The 25362-nt window shown below is 42.5% G+C and overlaps 2 protein-coding genes across 3 annotated transcripts; both read left to right on the forward strand.

Moving 5' to 3' along the window:
* Positions 1-17876: 17876 nt before the first annotated feature.
* On the forward strand, positions 17877-22076 carry LOC123066589 (uncharacterized). 2 transcript variants are annotated; one of them, XR_006431380.1, is made up of 6 exons: positions 17877-18387; positions 19410-19507; positions 19835-19915; positions 20005-20109; positions 20411-20629; positions 21332-22076. XR_006431380.1 is itself a non-coding variant. In XM_044489640.1 (5 exons), exons 1-5 carry the CDS (start codon positions 18213-18215, stop codon positions 20435-20437), a joined length of 486 nt encoding a protein of 161 aa, XP_044345575.1. In that variant the 5' UTR covers positions 17877-18212; the 3' UTR covers positions 20438-22076. The 2 variants fall into 2 exon arrangements, 1 of the variants encoding a protein (XP_044345575.1); XM_044489640.1 differs by having other exon boundaries at positions 20411-22076.
* Positions 22077-23560: 1484 nt separating this feature from the next.
* Positions 23561-24232, forward strand: LOC123066591 (glucan endo-1,3-beta-glucosidase GI-like). Its single transcript, XM_044489642.1, has one exon. It carries the CDS (start codon positions 23627-23629, stop codon positions 24071-24073), a length of 447 nt encoding a protein of 148 aa, XP_044345577.1. The 5' UTR covers positions 23561-23626; the 3' UTR covers positions 24074-24232.
* Positions 24233-25362: the final 1130 nt, after the last annotated feature.

Below are 25362 nucleotides of genomic sequence, written 5' to 3' on the forward strand. Positions count from 1 at the left end.
CGAATATGGGTTGATTCATGCAGGTATCGGGCCGTTTTTGAACATAATTGGGTCGAACACTGGGCCGAAATCGACGCCTAGGGGCGACGGCTGGGTGCCGTTCCGCCCCTAGCGCCGAGATTATCGCCGGCGCACCCCCAGGCCGCTCTTTTTCGGCGCCCTGGGGGGCCGAACGGCTGGAGATGCTCTAAGGCTAGGATGACCAGGCTGAGGTGACACCTAATTAACTAGGAAGATGGGGAGCCCCTATCAATCTATCATGGACGACGAGTTGAGATGGTGGAATAAGAAACCATCTAATAATGCAAACATATCACATGCCGTTTCTCCAACTTTAGTTGAATCGAATGTGGCTACACGCGGTCCTTGTGAAGGTTAAAATAGCACTAACTTGACGAAATATCATTGTGGTTTTGATGCGTAGGTAAGAACGGTTCTTGCTCAGCCCGTAGCAGCCACGTAAAACTTGCAACAACAAAGTAGAGGACGTCTAACTTCTTTCTGCAGGGCATGTTGTGATGTGATATGGTCAAGACGTGATGATATATTTTATTGTATGAGAAGATCATGTTTTGTAACCAAGTTATCGGCAGCTGGTAGGAGCCATATGGTTGTCGCTTTATTATATGCAATGCAATCGCCCTGTAATTGCTTTACTTTATCACCAAGCGGTAGTGATAGTCGTAGAAGCAATAGTTGGCGAGACGACAATGATGCTACGATGGAGATCAAGGTGTCGCGCCGGTGACGATGGTGATCATGACGGTGCTTTGAAGATGGAGATCACAAGCACAAGATGATGATGGCCATATCATATCACTTATATTGATTGCATGTGATGATTATCCTTTATGCATCTTATTTTGCTTTGATTGACGGTAGCATTATAAGATGATCTCTCACTAAATTTCAAGATAAAAGTGTTCTCCCTGAGTATGCACCGTTGCCAAAGTTCGTCGTCCCGAGACACCACGTGATGATCGGGTGTGATAAGCTCTACGTTCATCTACAACGGGTGCAAGCCAGTTTTGCACACGCAGAATACTCAGGTTAAACTTGACGAGCCTAGCATATGCAGATATGGCCTCGGAATACTGAGACCGAAAGGTCGAGCGTGAATCATACAGTAGATATGATCAACATAATGATGTTCACCATTGAAAACTACTCCATTTCACGTGATGATTGGTTATGGTCTAGTTGATTTGGATCACGTGATCACTTAGATGATTAGAGAGATGTCTATCTAAGTGGGACTTCTTAAGTAATATGATTAATTGAACTTAAATTTATCATGAACTTAGTACCTGATAGTATTTTGCTTGTCTATGTTATTGTAGATAGATGGTCCGTGTTGTTGTTCCGTTGAATTTTAATGCGTTCCTTGAGAAAGCAAAGTTGAAAGATGATAGTAGCAATTACATGGACTGGGTCCGTAACTTGAGGATTATCCTCATTGCTGCACAGAAGAATTACGTCCTGGAAGCACCGCTGGGTGCTAGGCCTGCTGCAGATGCATCTGCAGACATTGTGAATGTTTGGCAAAGCAAAGTTGATGACTATTGCCAAAGGAGCATCAAGTGTTGATGGTTAACAAAACCACCAGTTTCAAGAAAAAGGGTAAAGGGAAGAAGAAGGGAAACTTCAAGAAGAACAGCAAACAAGTTGCTGCTCAAGAGAAGAAACCCAAGTCTGGACCTAAGCCTGAGACTGAGTGCTTCTACTGCAAGCAGACTGGTCACTGGAAGCGGAACTGCCCCAAGTATTTGGCGGATAAGAAGGATGGCAAGTTGAACAAAGGTATATGCGATATACATATTATTGATGTGTACCTTACTAGAGCTCGCAGTAGCACCTGGGTATTTGATACTGCAACTCGAAATAGGGACTACAGATTAAGAAAAGACTGGCTAAGGACGAGGTGACGATGCGTGTGGGAAATGGTTCGAAAGTCGATGTGATCGCCGTCGACACGCCACCTCTACATCTACCTTCGGGATTAGTTTTAGATCTAAATAATTGTTATTTGGTGCCAGCGTTGAGCATGAACATTATATCTGGATCTTGTTTAATGCGAGACGGTTATTCATTTAAATCTGAGAATAATGGTTGTTCTATTTATATGAGTAATATATTTTATGGTCATGCACCCTTGAAGAGTGGTCTATTCATATTAAATCTCGATAGTAGTGACACACATATTCATAATGTTGAAGCCAAAAGATGCAGAGTTGATAATGATAGTGCAACTTATTTGTGGCACTGCCGTTTGGGTCATATTGGTGTAAAGCGCATGAAGAAACTCCATACTAATGGACTTTTGGAATCACTTGATTATGAATCACTTGGTACTTGGGAACCATGCCCCATGGGCGAGATGACTAAAACGCCGTTCTCCGGAACTGTGGAGCGAGCAATAGATTTATTGGAAATCATACATACGGATGTATGTGGACCAATGAATATTGAGGCTCGCAGGGGGTATCGTTATTTTCTCACCTTCACAGATGATTTGAGCAGATATGGGTATATCTACTTAATGAAACATAAGTCTGGAACATTTGAAAAGTTCATAGAATTTCAGAGTGAAGTGGAAAATCATCGTACCAAGAAAATAAAGTTTCTACGATCTGGTCGTGGAGGAGAATATTTGAGTTACGAGTTTGGTCTACATTTGAAACAATGCGGAATAGTTTCACAACTCACGCCACCTGGAACACCACAGCGTAATGGTGTGTCCGAACGTCATAATCGTACTTTACTAGATATGGTACGATCTATGATGTCTCTTACTGATTTACCGCTATCATTTTGGGGTTATGCTTTAGAGATGGCTGCATTCACGTTAAATAGGGCACCATCAAAATCCGTTGAGATGACACCTTATGAACCGTGGTTTGGTAAGAAACCAAAGTTGTCATTTCTTAAAGTTTGGGGCTGCGATGCTTATGTGAAGAAACTTCAACCTGATAAGCTCAAACCTAAATCGGAGAAATGTGTCTTCATAGGATACCCAAAGGAAACTGTTGGGTACACCTTCTATCACAGATCCGAAGGCAAGATTTTTGTTGCTAAGAATGGATCCTTTCTAGAGAAGGAGTTTCTCTCGAAAGAAGTGAGTGGGAGGAAAGTAGAACTTGATGAGGTAATTTTACCTGCTCCCTTATTGAAAAGTAGTTCATCACAGAAACCAGATCCTGTGACGCCTACACCAATTAGTGCGGAAGCTAATGATATTGATTATGAAACTTCAAATCAAGTTACTACCGTACCTCGTAGGTCAACCAGAGTAAGATCCACACCAGAGTGGTACGGTAATCCTATTCTGGAAGTCATGTTACTTGACCATGACGGACCTACGAACTATGAGGAAGTGATGATGAGCCCAGATTTCGCAAAATGGCTTGAAGCCATGAAATCTGAGATGGGATCCATGTATGAGAACAAAGTGTGGACTTTGGTTGACTTGCCCGATGATCGGCAAGCCATCGAGAATAAATGGATCTTTAAGAAGAAGACTGACGCTGATGGTAATATTACTGTCTACAAAGCTCGACATGTTGCGAAAGGTTTTCGACAAGTTCAAGGGGTTGACTACGATGAGACTTTCTCACCCGTAGCGATGCTTAAGTCTATCTGAATCATGTTTGCAATTGCCGCATTTTATGATTATGAAATTCGGCGAATGGATGTCAAAACTGCATTCCTGAATGGATTTCTGGAAGAAGAGTTGTATATAATGCAACCAGAAGGTTTTGTCGATCCGAAAGGTGCTAACAAAGTGTGCAAGCTCCACCGATCCATTTATGGACTAGTTCAAGCCTCTCGGAGTTGGAATAAACGCTTTGATAGTGTGATCAAAGCATATGGTTTTATACAGACTTTTGGAGAAGCCTGTATTTACAACAAAGTGAGTGAGAGCTCTGTAGCATTTCTGATATTATATGTGAACGACATATTGTTGATTGGAAATGATATAGAATTTCTGGATAGCATAAAAGGATACTTGAATAAAAGTTTTTCGATGAAAGACCTCGGCGAAGCTGCTTCTATATTGGGCATCAAGATCTATAGAGATAGATCACGGCGCTTAATTGGACTTTCACAAAGCACATACCTTAATAAAGTTTTGAAAAAGTTCAAAATGGATCAAGCAAAGAAAGGATTCTTGCCTGTATTACAAGGTGTGAAGTTGAGTAAGACTCAATGCCCGACCACTGCAGAAGATAGAGAGAAAGTGAAAGATGTTCCCTATGCTTCAGCCATAGGCTTTATCATGTATCGAATGATGTGTACCAGACCTGATGTGTGCCTTGCTATTAGTTCAGCAGGGAGGTACCAAAGTAATCCAGGAGTGGATCACTGGACAGCGGTCAAGAACATCCTGAATACCTGAAAAGGACTAAGGATATGTTTCTCGTTTATGGAGGTGACAAAGAGCTAGTCGTAAATGGTTACGGCGATGCAAGCTTTGACACTGATCCGGACGATTCTAAATCGCAAACCGGATACATGTTTATATTGAATGGTGGAGCTGTCAGTTGGTGCAGTTCTAAACAAAGTGTCGTGGCGGGATCTACGTGTGAAGCGGAGTACATAGCCGCTTCGGAAGCAGCAAATGAAGGAGTCTGGATGAAGGAGTTCATATCCGATCTAGGTGTCATACCTAGTGCATCGGGTCCAATGAAAATCTTTTGTGACAATACTGGTGCAATTGCCTTGGCAAAGGAATCCAGATTTCACAAGAGAACCAAGCACATCAAAAGACGCTTCAATTCCATCCGGGATCAAGTCTAGGTGGGAGACATAGAGATTTGCAAGATACATACGGATCTGAATGTTGCAGACCCGTTGACTAAGCCTCTTCCATGAGCAAAACATGATCAACACCAAGACTCCATGGGTGTTAAAATCATTACTGTGTAATCTGGATTATTGACTCTAGTGCAAGTGGGAGACTGAAGGAAATATGCCCTAGAGGCAATAATAAAGTTATTCTTTATTTCCTCATATCATGATAAAATGTTTATAATTCATGCTAGAATTGTATTAACCGGAAACATAATACATGTGTGAATACATAGACAAACATAGTGTCACTAGTATGCCTCTACTTGACTAGCTCGTTAATCAAAGATGGTTAAGTTTCCCGACCGTAGACATGAGTTGTCATTTGATCAACGGGATCACATCATTAGGAGAATGATGTGATTGACTTGACCCATTCTGTTAGCTTAGCACTTGATCATTTAGTATGTTGCTATTGCTTTCTTCATGACTTATACATGTTCCTATGACTATGAGATTCTGCAACTCCCGTTTACCGGAGGAACACTTTGTGTGCTACCAAATGTCACAACGTAACTTGGTGATTATAAAGGTGCTCTACAGATGTCTCCGAAGGTACTTGTTGGGTTGGCGTATTTCGAGATTAGGATTTGTCACTCCGATTGTCGGAGAGGTATCGCTGGGCCCTCTCGGTAATGCACATCACTATAAGCCTTGCAAGCAATGTGACTAATGAGTTAGTTGCGAGATGATTTATTACATAACGAGTAAAGAAACTTGCCGGTAACGAGATTGAACTAGGTATTGAGATACCGGTGATCGAATCTCGGGCAAGTAACATATTGATGACAAAGGGAACAACGTATGTTGTTATGCGGTTTGACCGATAAAGATCTTCGTAGAATATGTGGGAACCAATATGAGAATCCAGGTTCCGCTATTGGTTATTGACCGGAAACGTGTCCTGGTGATGTCTACATAGTTCTCAAACTCGTAGGGTCCGCACACTTAAAGTTCGATGACGATCGGTATTATGAGTTTATGTGTTTTAATGTATCGAAGATAGTTCGGAGTCCCAGATATGATCAAGGACATGAAGAGGAGTCTCGAAATGGTCGAGGCATAATGATCGATATATTGGATGACTATGTTTGGACTTCGGAAGTGTTCCGGGTGAGTTCGGGCATATACCGGAATACCGGGGGGTTATCGGAACCCCCGGGGGGTTTATTGGGCCTCATGGGCCCTAGTGTAGAAGAGGAGGGGCGGCCAGGGCAGGCCGCGCGCCCCCTTCCCCTCTAGTCTGAATTGGACATGGAGGGGGGGCGACGCCCCCCTTTCCTTCCTCTCCTCTCTCCCTTCCTTCCCCTCTCCTACTCCTACAAGGAAAAGAGGAGTCCTACTCCCGGTGGGAGTAGGACTCCCCCCTTGGTGCGCCCTCCTCCTGGCCGGCCGCCTTCCCCCTTGCTCCTTTATATACGGGGGCAGGGGGCACCTCTAGACACACAAGTTGATCTATTGATCTATTCCAACCGTGTGCGGTGCCCTCCTCCACCATATTCCACCTCGATAATATCGTAGCGGTGCTTAGGCGAAGCCCTGTGTCAGTAGCAACATCATCACCGTCACCACGCCGTCGTGCTGACGAAACTCTCCCGTGAAGCTCTGCTGGATCAGGGTTCGGGGGATATCATCGAGCTGAACGTGTGCTTAACTCGGAGGTGCCATACGTTCGATACTTGGATTGGTCGGATCGTGAAAACATACGACTACATCAACTGCGTTGTGCTAACGCTTCCGCTTTCAGTCTACGAGAGTACGTGGACACACTCTCCCCACTTGTTGCTATGCATCACCATGATCTTGCGTGTGTGTAGGATTTTTTTTTGAAATTACTGCATTCCCTAACAGAATCTTCTTCCTGGGGCGCTCGCCCTCGACATCACTAGGGTCATCGCAGCTGATCTTATAGCGCAATGCACCGCATACCGGGCACGCGTTCAAATCCTCGTACTCACCGCGGTAGAGTATGCAGTCATTAGGGCATGCATGTATCTTCTGCACCTCTAATCCTAGAGGGCAGACATCCTTCTTTGCTTCGTACGTACTCTCGGGCAATTCGTTGTCCTTTGGAAGCATCTTCTTTAACATTATCAACAACTTTCAAATCCCTTGTCAGATACATCATTCTCTACCTTCCATTGCACAAGTGTGGTGCCCAGCCTTTTCTTGTCAGCTTCGCAATTCGGATACAACAATTTCTTGTGATCCTCTAACATGCGCTGCAACTTCTTATTCTCCTTTTCACTTGCGCAGTTTCTCTTTGCATCGGCAATGGCCCAACCTAGATCATCAGTGGGCTCATCTGAAGCCTCTTTTTCAGCTTCTTCCCGCATTGCCGGCTCAACTTCTTCCCCCATTGTTGTACCATCGTATTCAGGGAACCCATTGCCAGGATAGCTGTCGTCGTCCTCTTCTTATTCATTGTCTTTCATCATAACCCCTCTTTCTCCGTCCTTGGTACAAACATTATAGTGGGGCATGAAACCGGACTCAAACATGTGGAAGTGAATGGTTCTTGACTTAGAGTAATTCATATCATTCTTACAGCCATCACATGGACAAGGCATAAACCATCCTTCCGCTTGTTTGCCTCAGCTGCAAGCAGAAAAGTATGCACTCCAATAATGAACTGGGGAGAGCATCGGTCATCGTACATCCATTGCCGGCTCATCTTCATTTACACAACACCGAAAAGACCAAATTAATACAAGTTCATACATAAAGTTCCTACAACACTTATTCTCATAAAACAACATACTAATAACTCTCTAGCTAAAGCATTTAAATGCAACAAAAAATGCGATCAAGATCACAACTAAGGTAACAATTGATCCAACATCATAATGATACCAAGCCTCACTATCGATGGCATATTTCTAATCTTTCTAATCTTCAAACGCATTTTCTCCATCTTGATCTTGTGATCATCGACGACATTGGCAACATGCAACTCCAATTCCATCTTCTCCCCCTCAATTCTTTTCAATTTTTCTTTCAAATACTCGTTTTCTTTTTTAACTAAATATAACCTCTCGACAATAGGGTCGGTTGGAATTTCCGGTTCACATACCTCCTAGATAAAAATATCTATGTCAACTTGATGGGCATAATTTGTCATAAACACGAAATGCAAAAAATAGTTATAAAAGAGGGTATACCACATCCGAATCATAACCCGGACGAGGGCCGACGGGGACGGATATCAAAACCTTGGCAGTATGTATAACAAACAACGTACCGGTGAGAGAATTATACAAGTAAGTGTATATCTAAATCACACAAACATGATTTTTTCTTATATTAAAAAGATAAGAACAAGAGGTTCACCACAACATGGAGCCGGCGACGGGACGGTGCGGGCGATCGACGGTGGTTAGGATGGAGACATGAAGGCACTGAGTAAACCACACCTACATATGCAAACTAAGAGTTATTTTGACCTTGGATTGCATATAAATCAAATACTACCACATATATTTCCTCCCAAAATAAAACCCACAAATCACTATACTTATAGAGCATTGCAAGAGCTAATCTAGCAATAAGAGATGAAAGGACAAAGTTGCTAACCTTTGTGATCACTTGGATGGATGGGGTGCCTTGAAATCTTCAAAAAAAATTGGCAAAAATGAAGTGTGAGCTCGATCAATGGGGAAGAACAGAGGAGAGGAAGGAATGAAAGGGGAAAACAGAGAGAAATGGGCTCGTGCTCGACGAAGGGTTTATATAGGGGCATCTTTAGTCCCGGTTGTTTCTATGAACCGGGACTAAAGGTGCATCTCTAGTCCCGGTTCGTGGCATGAACCGATACTATAGGTGCTGGTGGTGCCGCAGCCTGACACCAGCCTGCCACCACCTCTTTAGTACCGGTTCGTGGCACGAACTGGTACTAAAGGTTCGCCATGAACCGGTACTAATGCTAGCCGCCCGCCCACCCGTTGGAACCGGCACTAATGGTCACATTAGTGCCGGTCCAGTTACAAACCGGGACTAATGTGTTTCACATTATTTTGATGGATCAATCCATGTGAATCAGAAACATGTGCAGCAGGAACACAAAAAAGAAGTGGTAGATGTACCAAAAGTTTATCATGCATGTAGATGATATACATGTGGAGAAACCAGTGTTTCTATAGAAGTAACACCAGCTATGCAGGGGCCTTTGATTATTTTGTAGATGTAAATCCAAGAAAACAAGGAAAAAAATGTTGTTCATTCCTGATATACTGTTCATTCAATATCCAGTTTCTTGTTCAGAATATCCTGTTCTTCCATGTTATCCATTCCTGAAGTTTTATTAAACCTGATTATCCCAAAATCTGCTATTTATTTGTTACCTGCAAAAAAATAGTGAATGTAACATATAAGTAATTTGGTCAGGAAAAAGGTGCAGTTATCTAGAAATCGAGAAATTCCTTTTCATGTATGAAAATTAAATGTAACCGAAATATCAAGATTCTTATTGTGTGCTTTTGCAACTCCATTGATGTAAAATAAGAAGAAGAAAAAGAGAGAGCTTGTTTTTGTGTGTTTTCTGCAGCTCCATGGATGGAAATTGGGTGCATGGGGGTATTGATCATGGGTGAGCTGTATGGTACTCCCAAGAATGTACCTCTACACCGCTACAAGCCTACAATTGTTGATGAATATAGGCACAAGGACATTCCAAAGTGGTTCTTCTAGCTTTAGTTGGAAATAAATATAGTGTTCTAGATCTTCAAGGTCGCACTGCCATTGTTGCCGCTGTCTCTGGCTGCACGAGAAGGAGTGAAGGACGAGACAGAGGAAGGTATCATGGAGAGATAGCGAAACGGGAGAAGTACCGAACAAACCAGGCCCTACATAAGTTGACTAAGCATGGTTAGGGAAGATAAAAAGACCAGTTCAATTGTATATCAGGTTAATTGTACCTAACTAGGTGTTTTATTGTAGTGAAAAATATGTTAAGGGAGAATGCAATTTTTGTAGTCAAACTTTATGTAGGAATAATGTTCAAAGGCATACGTATGATATGAGAGTATCAAGCCAAACATGACGACCAACATCCAGAGTGGCCGCAGAGTGAGAGAGAGGTTGGGAGAAAGCCATTCAGGGGTATTCAAAGTTGAACGAAAGCTCTCCCATCTGGTTGGCAAAGAATAATAATAAAAATTAAAATTCCTTTTTCACAGGTAAAATGTGTCTAACCGCCTGAACATGTTGATCAACAAGCGAAATCCATAGTGGTATGTGCGAGGAATATAAAACCAGTGCTCTAACTTGTTTCAAAAATAGCATTCTAGAACACTATTTTTTTTTCTTTTGCGCAGGGCACTAGAAAAGTCATTTGTCTATACAAATCTGCACGTAGTTAGAATACACATGTTTACTGTGAAAAAAGTTACTCCCTCTGATCGATAATAAATACCATAGTTTTGAACTAAGGTTGAACTAAGCTTAGTTTTTTTAGGAACGGGTGGACGGTGATTCCTAAACAGTGCCTTAAGCGCCCGTTTGTACTGTTTTCGCAATCGGACGCACACAAACGCTCCTCGCTGGGCCGGCCCATTTAGTTTTGTTCCATCATTAGAAAAATAAAACATGGTGCACGAAGCGGGTTCGAACCCTTGACGTCTCGTTTCAGAAAGGCCAACGGTAAGCAGTAGTAAAACTGAAGGCTTGTGACTCCCCACTTATTTTCTTCTTGTTATTCTTTTTCAGATCACGGATATTCATTTTTCATTTTTCTCTTTTCTTAAACTTTTTCAAGTTCATGATTTGTTTTCAAAATTGATGAACTAATTCATGGACCTTTCCATCAAAATCGATGAACTTTTTCCGAATTCCATTAACTTTTTACCAAATTCGATGAACTTATGTTTCAAATTTGTGAACTTTTTTCAAAATTGATGTACATGTTTTTTCAAATTTGTGAACTTTTTAAAAAATATGAAATATTTTTTACATTCGTTGAATTTTTTTCAAAATAAATGATTTTTTTTCAAAATCGATGAACTTTTTTTAGAATTGTTGAATTTTTTAAAAAACTCAATAAAGTTTAATTCAACGATTTTTTTCTAAAATTAATGAATTTTTCAAATTTGATGAACCTTTTTCCCAATCGATGAACCTTTTTGATGTTTGTGAACTTTTTTTGAAAATCCGTTAAACAATTTTGAATTAAAGAACTTTTTCCAGATTGTTGTTGTTTTTTCTTTTTTTAGTTTTTATTTTTTTAAAAAAAATCAAAAATAGACCGGTCAACCAGCCAACTAAACCAATTTTTTTATAGGAGTCAACCAGACCGCTCAAAGCGAGCGAGTGAATTCCTCGCGCCATGGCCCATTCGATCGATCTAAGGTTATTTGGGCCGGACCAGTAGCATGTCCCTTCGAGCTTCAGAAACGCGAGAGCAACTAGTTGACGAGCGCTCCTTCGGGAGCACTCGCAACAATCACTTGCGGATGAGCTAAGAGAGCGCCACTTGGCGCGCTCTCAGTCGCTGCCATGTGTCATGTTCTGGACGCTCCCTCCGGGTTTTTTTCGCACACTTTTTCACCTTTTAGATGTTTTTTTTGGTCTTTTCAACTTTTTAGTTTTCCATCGGTCTATCTTAGCTTTTAGACAAAAAAACTAAAAATAATAATTTACGCGAAAAAATGTGTTTTTTTCTTCCTTAAGAGGCATGGTTTTGCTTCCGTGAGAGGCAGAAAAAATGTGTTTTCATTTTTTTCTCTGAAGTACGGTTTTGCTTCCGTGAAAGACACAGTTTTGCTTCCGCCAAAGACATGGCCCTGCCATTCGGAAACGAAAAAAAAATGGATTTTCTTTTTTTCGCGAGAGGCATATTTTTTGCTTCCGCGAGAGGCATGGTTTTGCTTCTGTGAGAGGCATGGCCAGTTGCTTGAACTATTGGAATGATCTTTTGGAACGTATGTACCTCTTATAGACCCTCAACTCACTGTTTGAATTGTCGGAATATCCTTTGGAACTAATGTAGTTCTTATGGACACTCAAGTAGCTGGTTAACCTTTGAAATATTCATAGTTCCAAAAATAAATAAATAAATAAATAAAACAAATCATTTCATGTTAAACTCTGATTCAAAAACCAAACAAATCAAAAAATCAGTTTTTGAATCAAAATCTATAGCAATGGCATGTTATCAAAGTTATTCAAACCATCTAGTGAAACATATCTCAATTAAACACCAAAGAGGACTCCATTTTCAAATGCACACTATGTTTACTTCACCAACTTCTTTTTAAATATACAAATGTGCACTGAATAACATAACAATAGTGCCTCGTTGACTAAGGAATGTTGATGACCCCAAAAAATGTTTCGACAACAAAGGCATGACCATGACTCTGCTGAGTATTCCACCGTTACTCGACTACATTCACAGACAAGGACGGAATACACACATATGGATCACGCAGGCAGCACACGACGAATCAGACATTTAATTGAACAAGATAATTGAAAATATTAAAAAAACTGATCCAACAAACGTCTGTTTCCATAAATCTATCCCTCGAACTGCCGGATGACTAACAACTGCTCTTTGATGGTTACCTTTTTGCACGACAAACTAAAGATTCCTTTAATTACACCGAGTCTATTTCCATCTTCTTCCTCATACGTTTCTCGTCGGCCGCAACAATTCACCATATCTCACCTGCAGCCATGGACGAGGGAAACTAACAACACGCACCGAACACATCACTACCCACTGTACAACCGTGCTTGAGGTGGTGTACACCAACGACCCAAAGACCGTGGAGTGAATGATCGAAAAGTACGAGGAATGGCTGAAGGAGGAGAAGAACAAGTTTGTCGGCCTCGACCTCGAGTACACACGTAAGACTAGTTACATACGTCAAGGGATCCCCGTCGTCCAACTCGCCATGCACGAGCATGTCCTTGTATACCACTACTCCAGGTCCGAGCGCTCCCAGGCGTTACTTGACTTCCTGCATCGCAAAGTGGTAACTTTCGCTAGCGTCGACACCAGGGGCGACAAGACCATGCTTGCCCGTGCATGGATTAAAATTTCAGACGAGCACCATGTCGACATGCAGAGGCAATTCTGTATCAAGGGTGATGTAGAAAGGGACTCCATGGGAGACCTTGCAGCGGCCATCATCGATCCTGCCTACAAGAACACAAAGAAATCATTCCCAAAAAAGAAGCACCAGTTCTGGGAGGGGAAGCCGCTATCCCCGTTACACCTTGAGTACGCAGCAAAAGACGGATATGTTAGCTATGAGTTGTACCGTAGAATCCTAATCATCAAGCGCGGGTTACGTCACCTCCACAACAACTAATAAAGGAAAGACTCCGCCCACGTAAGAACAAAGACGACGGATCTTCGAGCGACTGGAAGCACAGGAAGGGAAACTGTGGTTGGTAAATTGCGAGAAAATGGATGTCTACATTAAACTAGTAGTAGCACTATTATGATAATTTAGATTGAATGAACCTATGTTGTAAATATGATTGTTGTTGCTAAAAGATTCTGTGTGTATTGTATTACTATTTTACGTTTGAACACATATGTGCTCATATACAAATGCAAAGTACGTTTTGCATGTCTAAATGCAATTACTAAGTTATCTCCTAGTATTAAGCAAACATATGTTGTACCCATGATTATAGAAGGACGGATATATCAAACGGTATTGTATTATAATTTTCCTACTTATCCTCTACAAGATGCATCATCCATTTATAAGAATATGTGATTGTATCATTGTTAACTTTCTGTAAAATGCTTATTCAACATTGGCATCAACAATTCATAAATATTACAAAAGAACATTCGGTACACACAGGCAAGGGACAAGCACTTTGTTAGTTCGACCCCATTGAAAAAAAAAATTAAAATCACACAACAACCATTTCACATCAAACACTGCTCTGTCCATTGAGAACATACTTGCTATTGCACACAGGTTCCTCTCCGTACACCCATTCTGCAGGATGCGACGAAACTACACTGCTGTGTGCAACTGACCTATGTATAGCCGTGTCTCTCGAAATGTCTATTCAAACCCATGCCTATCATGCCACACGCCCATGATGCTAGAGACCTCACACATGTGCATCCACAACCGAGCCTCTCTAACCAAGTATTGGGACCGATGCCTTTGCTGCCATACTTCCGTACCTCTAGAAACTTCACACCTTTTGTACATCAAAAGGGTTGATACCCATGCCTCAAGAAGCCACACAACCGAGCCTGCAGTGACTTCACTTCCATACATTTACTGACTTCACTTCCGTGCCTCCGGTCACTCAATCCACGTGCCTCACATAAAATTTTAATTTTATTGTTCTCGCCTTTGCCATGGATTCTCTTCTTTTGCATGGGACAAAAATAAGGAATTACAGACATCTCATAAACAAAAATTAGTCTAAAGCAAAAAAAAAAAGGATTTCCAAAATAGATCATAGATAGTTCTAGCAATTGCCAATAAATCAGTGTTTTTTACCAACTTGATGGTAAGAAATCTCGGGACCTAGAAATTCATGGGAGGCATTTACAAGAATATGTGATTGTATCATTGTTATCTTTAATGTAAAATGCTTATTCAACATTGGTGTGAACAATTCATAAATATTGCAGAAGAACATTCGGTACACAGAGGCAAGGGACAAGAACTTTGTTAGTTTAACCACATTAAAAAAATTAAAATCACACAACAACAATTTCACATCAAACACTGCTCTGTCCATTGAGAACATCCTTGCTATTGCACTCATGTTCCTCTCCGTACACCCATTCTGCAGGATGCCACAAAACTACACTGTTGTGTGCAACTGACCTATGTATAGCCGTGGCTCTCTAAATGTCTATTTGAACCCATGCCTATGGTGCCATACGCCCGTGACCCTAGAGACTTCACACCTGTGCATCCACAAGCCTCTCTAACCAAGTATTCGGACCGATGCCTCTGCTACCATATTTTCGTGCCTCTAGGAACTTCACACCTTTTGTACATCAAGAGGGTTGATACCCGTGCCTCGAGAAGCCACACAACCAAGCCTGTAGTGACTTCACTTCCATACCTGTACTGACTTCACTTCCATGCCTCCGGTCACTCAATCCACATGCCTCATATGAAACCTGCCGTGACTCTACGTGCTCCGCACGCGTGATCTCCCGTGCAACTTTGGTGATGCACACACGTTCCTCTCTGTACAACAATGTGTTGCCGCATGCCGCCAACCTATACATGTGCACCCTGCCTATACATGTGCACCCTGCCTATACATGCTTCATTCATGTGACTCTCGTGCCTACACACCCGTGCCTCGCGTAACACGCGGCGTGACTCTACAAGCTCCTCACGCGTGATAGCCCGTGCCTCTTTGTTGTTGCACAGACGTTCCTCTCTTTACAACCCATGTCAGAAGAAACATAGAAAAAAAGGCACACACGTGCCTCTAATTTATGTATAACTATGACTCCAACGAACTAACATCCGTCCAAAAAACATCTAAAAAAGAGATGCACATCCATGCCTCTTCTACAAACGAAGTACAATGAATGAACAGTTAGGTTTATATTCGTTTTATATATCTAAATAACATTATACTGTAGCATAGATTTTTAAACAATATCCATTATGTTCAAAGGTTATAACTAACATCACTGCGGCAGAAGATTGAAGATAACAACAAGCCTCCCATCACGCTCTTTGAAAGTTGTGAGCACCAAGCTGTTTACTTCAACAGACGATGCCCACAGAAAATCACTGAGCCCTTCCTTTTTGAACACTATTCTATTACCCAAGCCAATGAAGTAGGAGCAAGGAGTGCTCACATATATATCATCATCACGAGATTCCAAAGTAACTTCACGAGTTAAAACTCCAGTCCTCGGAAATGACACGAACTCCTTCAAACTCTTCACAACCATACCAGGAATAACCTAACAAAAACATCCAACTATTAGTAATAGAAGAAAAATTAAATACTATAAATAGAAGAAATAATAATAAATAAATAAACATAAACAAATAAAAACAATGAAAAATAAATCTGACCATTTTATGAGCATTAACATTCATGGAATTAATCCTGTGAACAAAAGGACAACAGAGTATGTACTCATCATCAAAGAGTTGATGCGTCATGAAATACATCTGCTGATAATTGAGATAAACACCACGAGTGTAAAAGCAACTCCAACAAGTTCCTTCTCGGAGTCGCTCAATCCATCAAGAGCAATAAAATTACACAAGTTCAAGGGAAAAGAAAAAACATATGAAATGAAACAAACTAAATATTTCCTTCAAAATAAACCTTATCAACAGAAGGTAAAGGAGACAACATATTTCCACCCCGATAAAAATCAACACCAATCAACGTTCCATAGCGCTCAAGCCTAACGGTCATTCTATCACGATGACGAAGACCATAATCAATGACCAAATCTTCCCAGAAAGAACCATGGAATTTGCTCCTCACCCAACCATGACTAAACAGAACACCATACAAATAACCCTCACTAGAGTAAAGAGCAAGATCAGTATCTTTGTCACCCCTCCTTATGGCTAAATCCATACACTCCTCGATGAAACGAGCAAGATGAGCTCTAACACTGCACGGAATATACTGCAAAACCAATGATCATAATAAAAAAAAAGACCTAGAATAATTTCCATTCAAAACAGCAACAAGCACCAAAAGAAATAAGCACGTGTGTGCCAAAAATTGATTAAATATAAAATGTTATTCTTACAAAACGAGTCGAACAACGCCGATCCAGAACCATAGTGAACACATCTACAGAAGAATCAACAGACGTACAAGGGTCACCCGGCATACGGCAAAAAGGACAACCCATACCTGCAAAGAACCCAATGATTATCAAGAACTAATTGCACAAAACGAGTTGAAAGTTGACATCTGATAGTATTGGAAGCCTCCACCGGTAACTACCCCATAAATCTCCATATCCCGGAAATATAATGGGAACAAATAGGAAAAAAAAAGGAAACAGGGAACCGATGAATGCAACCGGTAAGGAACGACGATCGTGCGAACAGGGAAGCGCCGTCCACGGTAAAGAAGGGCCGCCGTAAGCAGGCCACTAGAGCGACGGGCTCGACGGGCGGGGACGACGGCAACGATTCAACGACACCAGAGAGAAACATATCTCAAAACAGATCGAAAGTGTATTAAAAAACACTAAAAGTATAAGGATTAAAGTGAAAAAAAGGAAAAACTAGAAAGGTAAACCGAAAACCGGAAATCACGGGGCGCCCTGGAAAAGTCTCACGAGTGCCCCGCACATGACACTTGTCGAGCCCGGAGCGCTCCCCGATTAACCGTTGCGGGGAGCGCTCCTCAACTAGTGATTTCGCACAAACTGATAGGGAAAAGTTTTAAAAAAATTGGTTGGGAAAAATAAAAAAGAATAGCAAAGCAGTTTCAAAAGTTCTTTTTTTTTTTACAATGTACAAACATGTATGTGCTCTGACTATCATGCACATTTTTATGGACAAATGAGTTTTGTATTGCCGTGCGCAAAAGAAAAAGTCAACCGGTTCATTTATCCTTAATCATGCTTTGTCAACCGGTTTATGCCCTATTTCGTTCGGCACTCTCTTGTTTCACGGTCTCCCCATGACGCTATCCTCTGTCTCGTCCCTCTCCTTATATTACGAGAGAAGGCGAGACCCACTCGTTCTCCCCAATATTCTTGATTTTTTAAGGAATCTGCATGACCTCCTCCTTTACCCTGATTTATCGCGTAAGATACATACCGGGAGAACCCCAGCCTCCTCAGCGATTTGGAGCTCCTGGCCGTTGGATCTCTTGCTTGATTGGATTTCGGCCACCGGATCTCGCCTCGGGATGACAGCGGCCGTCGGACAAAAACGCGACACTGTGTATTGAAACAGTGTCCAAACCGCGCTGCCACCGCCTGTAAAATCGGTGCCCCCGAGGGCATTTTCGTCATTTCCTACGTGAGGGTATAAATAGCATCAGCCCCTGGGAGATGACCTAGCCTCTTCCTCCCTCCGGCTCTACCGCCGCACCTCTCTCTCTTCCGTACATCTCTCTCTCTCTCAAGCCGCCGCCGCCAGCCATCCTCCACATCCGCCGCCGCTGCCAACCATCCTTTCCGTCCGCCGGCTCCCACCAACCATCCTTCCCATCCGCCGGTTCCCACCAACCACGGCGACGGCGGTAGCAGCCACGCAGGAGGGCGGCGGATCAGCCGCGCTGGCGATGGCGTTCGTGGCGGCGGTGGAGGGCGCGGCCGCGGCGCTCCGTCCGGTGCTGTCGTGCGCGCAGCAGCGGCAGTGCGGTTGGGGCGCGTGGTGGCGGTTAGCAAGACGAAGCCCGTGGGCGTCATCCACGGCATGTGCGACGCCGGCCACCGCTGGTCCAGGAGGAGCGCCCCCACCCTCTCCTCTCCTCCTCCCCTCATCACAAGCCAGGACAAGGAGGGCCACCGTGGCCGAGCAGGTCAGGTGGCGCGTCCAGATCGCCGAGGAGCTGCCCACAGGTTGGCCATGGCGCGACCGAGCAGAGCAGGTGAGGAGGGAGACACTGCTTCCTCTTTCACGCTGCTTATCTAGGTCTTCCTAATTTGTTTTGCTGGTACTATGCTTGTCGTGGATTACTGCCTCACGTGTACGCAGAGCACATGTTGATGCGTGTATGGCTTCCTAATAAGCAGTTCTCTTTGGTGCATCATGTTCTTCCACATGCTTGATTGATTAGAGAGCCCTGCTACATTTATTTATGAGAGGAGGCGCTTGCTAGATAGAGATTCAGTAGAAGAAACTGCTATATAGGGATGACCTTTGTATGTTTATGAAAGAAATTTTCGATGTAGGCCTCAGGCTTTCTTGGGTTTATTAAGTGAAAGAGTTAGACTAGCCAGCCAGTTCTCTTTGGAGTTTGCACATAAATCCTACATCTTCAATATGATTTTTAGGCCTCATGTTATGCCAGGGGTTTGGTTATTGTATCAGCTAGCTGATTTACCCCCTTATTTCCTTTACGTTGGTTTGATACTCTGCATGTATTAATGTTTAGTGTCACTTGGATTCAGAACAAAGAGCTGGTACACCGTACAAAAGAAAGAAGTATGCAAATCTGCAGATTCCAGATGCTATAATTTATATATATGCAAAGCATAGAGACAGTTCTAGATAGAAGTGTATTGAACTGTTGATGGTTGGAATTGGTGTGCATTGTCACCGGCCTGCTGTATCTGTCAAGACCTAGGTGTTGTATTTAGCCGAACAGACATTTGACGATTTTCCTGCGCTTGCTCACATTAGCCTAGAAACTCACCATTGTTTTTATTTCCTTTCCAAGGCCATGTATCCCCTTCTTGGTCAATAATGCCTCTGCCTTTGAACTAAAAATCTTCTGAAATCCTCCTTTTCCTTTTCCTTGGTCAATAATTTCTTTGATGCTACCATAGCTGATAGATTTTCGGCTATAGTGTTTGCTGCACAAATGTTTATATATTTGAGGGGCTTGCCACTGTCTACAAAGGTTGCTGATAAATTTATTGGCACTGTATAATATGCAAATGTTCACAGATTTGAAGGAGTTGCCACTTATCCACAGCAATGATAGCATCAAAGAGTTGAACCGCAGCATCGAGAAACATGAGCAACGTCACGACCTTGTAATATCAGTAAGTTCTGACCTCTTTCCTCTGTAATGTTCCATGATGGTGGTTCAGTAGGCAGCACAATTGAGAAATTACTACACATCATGCTGTATTGAATTGTTTCTGTTATAGTTGCTTATTCCTCAACCTGCACTGAATATTTTCCTCAATCCGTAGTCTTACGCACTTGGGGAGATTCCTTCATTGAATAACCGTATAACAATTGTGAGGCAACTTTGGGACCTAACAAAAGATGTTTTGGTATAATGACCCCTTGTCTCTCATGTTTGTGCGTGCTTATGGGGGATATCTTTTTTACTTTTGTATCTGATAAACACGATTCATTTTAAGGTTTTGTTAGAGCCTGGAACTCCTCAAGGGTCAAAGACTATAAGACAAATGCGCTCATGTATCCTTTGGATGGAAAAGAGAGTATGTGCTCAGCTCATGATTAAGTATTCAGATATTTGACATATTCCCTGACAGTGTAGTATTTAATTACATAATATTTGTGCTTCCAGAAGTGTCGCAAGAGCAAAAAATCTGCAGGTGCCGCTCCAAGTAAAATGAAGAGCATGGTTGTTCAAGAAGATTTGCTGAAAAATGGTGCCTTCGTGGTTGCCCCGGTGAGTTGATCTCGTGGTGACGTTTTGTTGTTTCTTAAATATGCAGGTTGCTTACAACAAAGTACAATTGTTCCAGATGTATTTTGCATACTCTAAGAATTTGATCGACATCTTATATTTGCCCACTCTACCGTTTTGTTTATCAAGCATGTAAAGTTAAACCACTGGTTTTATATCTCCTTTATTTATTCCATTTATATAGTCTCCAAATGCTATAAGGGATTCTGTTGGTGCTCTATTAACAGGATTGCATTTTTTGTTACTTCATAATATTGCTGACAAAATCTTATTCTGCTTTCAGTGTGAGAGCGAGTTGCATGTTGTATGAACTAAGCGCAAATTCATATTGGTCGGTTTAGCAGCTCGCTTGCATTGACAGTCGACTGTGTGTAGGCGTGCTGCCATATCTGAGGCTATAATACAACATTTTGTATTTCTCATGGAAGGATGTGCCTGTGGTCCTTAAGGATGTGGTTCACGGGGTTTGACTATGGTTTGATTGTCAAATCAAAGGTCCCAGGTGAACTTCTGCTACTTTTGGTCTTATCTCTCTACGTCTCCCCTTACAATGATTCATATTTTTCTGCCTCCATTTTGTTTCTACAGACGATGCATTATCTCTTTGCCATAGTTACCTTTTTTTGTCCCCTGCATATCCAAATCGAAAAATACTTGTGGTTTGGTACAGTTGTATTGCAAGTCGAAAAATATTGTATGTGTTAATATCCGATGGTCCAAGTTGAAATTCAGTTTATATTATTCAATATGCATTCTAACAAACATCTTGTGTTTGGCATCATTCTAAAAATATTAAGTTCTGGTGTTAATCGCAAGCAAATAAGGGTAAGACACATACCATTTATATGTCATTAAACTTTATCACAATTTCTATGTTATTCTATTTTACCTCTGGTACTACATTGTGATCTTTCAAGGAATTACTGCTTCCTTTCTGCCCCTGGTTTTCTTTTTCTAGGATATTGTAGCCTCACTAGGATGGATTAAGAGTGTCATCTGCTCCCTTTCCCTAATCAAATAGGACTTCCAAACTAATGATACTTGCACTCCTTTTTATCTGTTGATCTCTTTAATTCTGATTACAACTTATGTTTCACAAATATATGCAGGTTTCTACTCTTTTTCAGTGGTCCTTAGTTGATCTCTTTGATTTTTGATTACAGACTGTCTCTCTGATTGTAAGTGATTATGGTGTTGTTTGTAGTTGGCACTTCTCATTTCAGAAATCAGCTATCCTGGTATTCAACCATGTGAGTTTAGAGAGAACAACCAAAGGAGGAACAAGCTCAAGACATGTTTAGCAGCTTCTGCTAAGTAAGTATCCTTAGAACCTTCAACTCCAAATAAAACAAAAATTCAAGAGTATGTTCTTCACATATGAAATAGATAGATGCTGGCATGCTTGCTGCATCTGATGAGATTGTGGATCAAGAAGTTAATGGACATGCTTGTGAATCATGGACAATCTCGGCCTGGTATTGTGGCTCGAGTCTGAGCTCTTGCTTGGCTTTAGGTGCAAACATGGACCTTCAGTTCACCTAGAACAAGAATCAAATCCTTGTGTCAATTGCTGTTGTGATAGGAGGCCCATTGCGTATGACCATGATGTATGCATTCACTCTGGGATCTGAGAATAATTTGTTGATCCTGTCTGAAAGATAGTGGTTCGATAGTGAATTTATCCACTTATTTGTTGATTTTTTTTTCTTTTGTTGTGTTATGTATGGAGATGCAGATTCTCAGGCTTCAGGTTTTAGTTTTGGTAGTTCGAGTGCTATTGGTTATGTTGTTGTAACTGGTCCTTGATCAGCATGGTGACTGAAGGGATGACTCTTGAAAATTAAGATCCTTATTATGAGATTGAGGCGATGTAAAACTATGTGCTCTTGGCAAAATGTGTACTGACTTTATTTGTTTTGGATTTGGTGGGTTGGACCAAGGCTCTTATACTTTATAGGGCAATGCATTATATCATTTGATGTTCTGCATATATGATTGCAATGTGTGCTAAATTTAACTTCCTACTGTCGCAATGTGTTTGATCTTTATGGGCTTGGCCAAGTTGTTGGGACCGGCACCCTCGCGCCAAGGCGCGATGCTGATCTAGTAGGGTTCATCCGGTGCCGCCGGCAAAGAGTGCAAAGGATCCACATTGGCCATAGGGGTGAGGTCGCGTTCGAGGAGTGTGATGCCAAAGCCAAGAAGTACCTATTTGCACTATGCGGCCACAATCAGACGGGATTGCATTTCCTTCCATGACTGGTTTGCCACGCTTGCGGACAAAGAGGGCATCTAGCTCGCACCAGGCCCATGTCTATAGCACTCGCGGTCAATGAACTTGTCACATGAGAACACTTTGGTTGCAAACTAAACTTGGCACACAGGTTCGCCCAAGTCCAAATTCCGTGCACCAGAACGTGATTTGCCATAGTGGCACCTGAAGTCGCACAATGGGCAAAGTAATTTTGTTTTTTGTTTTTTCGAAATGTGCAGCCATAATTTTGTAGAAACGACCTCAAAATCTCTTTGTCTTTGTTTCCCTCGTAAGAAGCTTCTCGCTCTGCCCATCTCTTCTCTTTGGGCTGGCCTACCTAGTGACTTTTTCTTTTAAGATTGGCCTACACCTAGTGACTTGATGTAACCAGTTGCAACAATATTGCATTTGCGTGCACGACCCAAATGTTGCAACCAGATTTACTTTGCACTGACTGGATTTGGACGCCCTATACAATCGTGATGTAAGTCATATCATGATCGTGATGTAAGTCATATCATCACAATGCAGTCCATAAATTCGTTCGCAACATGTATTAATATAAGCAATAAAAAGTTAAACGTGATTGAGGGTACGAGGGTGACCGGCGGGGCCAAGGCATGCATGTGCCAAATGAGCAACGATGACTCGACTAGGTGTAAGAAAAAGACACGGACTTACCAATCATGCATGTGAGTCTTGTAAGATTTAGCTGTCATCATATCTTACTTAAATTCGATCTCATCCACCATAACAATGTCAACGGAGTATTCTCTTATTGTGCATGCATGAGCTTACTGTACTCACATGCATAGGCGGCTAGGCTTAGTCCACGAAGATTTTCAAGAACTAAATAATGGCCATTGATGTATGTACATACCTAAAGAGTTGTCGACCAAAAGTCCAACAAGTTTCCAATTTTGTGTAGTATAAACTACATAAATGAAAATCTGGCACCATAGCAGCCTCTATCATGGACTCATCGTTAGGGATCATGGAATGCTAAGGCTAGGATGACACCTAATTAACTAGGAAGATGGGGAGCCCCTATCATCATCGACGATAAGATGACGGAATAAGGAACCGTCTAATAATGCAAACATATCACATGCATGCATCTCTTGTCTCTCCCTGTATAAATAATTCCGCGTTTCTTATCGCAGCAAAGAGAGCAAAGCATCAAGTCATCAACCAGAAATTTAAGCTCGATTGTTGGTTTCTTCTCGTTTGACACCGCAGCTAGCCATGACGATCGGCGTCTGCTACGGCGTGGTGGCCAACAACCTCCCGCCGGCGAACGACGTGGTGCAGCTCTACAAGTCCAAGGGCCTCACCGGCATGCGCATCTACTTCACCGACGCCAAGGCCCTCTCTGCGCTCCGCGGCTCCGGCATCGCCCTCATCCTCCACGTCGGCGGCACCGACGTGCTGGCCAACCTCGCCGCCAACGCCTCCAACGCGGCGAACTGGGTCCGGGACAACGTGCGGCCCTACTACCCGGCGGTCAACATCAAGGACATCACCGCCGGCAACGAGGTCCTGGGCAGCGACACGTGGAACATCGTCCCGGCCATGCGGAACCTCAACTCGGCCCTTGCCGGCGTAGGCCTCGACGCCATCAAGGTGTCCACCCCGATCCGGTTTGACGCGGTGACCAACACCTTCCCGCCCTCCAACGGCGTGTTCGCGTAGGCCTACATGACAGACGTGGCCCGGCTCCTCGCGAGCACCGTTGCGCCGCTGCTGGCCATTAACCTCCTAGACAACCGCTTGGTCTGGGTTGCACAACCGCTTGTCCCAGCTGGACATTAACCTCCCGGACGAGGCGGTCATTGACAGAATCCTTCAGTCTTTCCCACCTAGCTACAAGAGCTTTGTGATGAACTACAATATGCAGGGGATGGTGAAAACTATTCCTGAAGTATTTTCAATGCTGAAATCAGCGGAGGTGGAAATCAAAAAGGAACATCAAGTGTTGATGGTCAATAAAACCACTAGTTTCAAGAAAGGCAAGGGTAAAAAGAACTTTAAGAATGACGGCAAGGGAGTTGCCGCGCGCGGTAAGCCAGTTGCCGGGAAGAAGCCAAAGCATGGACCCAAACCTGAGACCGAGTGCTTTTATTGCAAGGGAAGCGGACACTGAAAGCGGAACTGCCCCAAGTACTTAGCGGACAAGAAGGCCGGCAACACTAAAGGTATATGTGATATACATGTAATTGATGTGTACCTTACCAGTACTCGTAGTAGCTCCTGGGTATTTGATACCGGTGCCGTTGCTCATATTTGTAACTCAAAATAGGAGCTGCGGAATAAACGGAGACTGGCGAAGGACGACGTGACGATGCGCATCGGGAATGGTTCCAAGGTTGATGTGATCGCCGTCGGCACGCTACCTCTACATTTACCTACGGGATTAGTTTTAAACCTTAATAATTGTTATTTAGTGCCAGCTTTGAGCATGAACATTGTATCTGAATCTCGTTTAATACGAGATGGCTACTCATTTAAATCCGAGAATAATGGTTGTTCTATTTATATGAGAGATATGTTTTATGGTCATGCCCCGCTGGTCAATGGTTTATTCTTAATGAATCTCGAACGTGATGTTACACATATTCATAGTGTGAATACCAAAAGATGTAAGATTGATAATGATAGTCCCACATATCTGTGACATTGCCGCCTTGGTCACATTGGTGTCAAACGCATGAAGAAGCTCCACACATATGGACTTTTGGAGTCTCTTGATTTCGAATCATTTGACACGTGCGAACCATGCCTCATGGGTAAAATGACCAAGACTCCGTTCTCCGGAACAATGGAGCGAGCAACCAACTTATTGGAAATTATACATACTGATGTGTGCAGTCCAATGAGCGTTGAGGCTCGCGGTGACTATCATTATGTTCTTACCCTCTCTGACGACTTGAGTAGATATGGGTATGTTTACTAGATGAAACACAAGTCTGAGACCTTTGAAA

Source organism: Triticum aestivum, chromosome 3B (assembly GCF_018294505.1).
Source record: "Triticum aestivum cultivar Chinese Spring chromosome 3B, IWGSC CS RefSeq v2.1, whole genome shotgun sequence".
NCBI classification, from domain to species: domain Eukaryota; kingdom Viridiplantae; phylum Streptophyta; class Magnoliopsida; order Poales; family Poaceae; genus Triticum; species Triticum aestivum.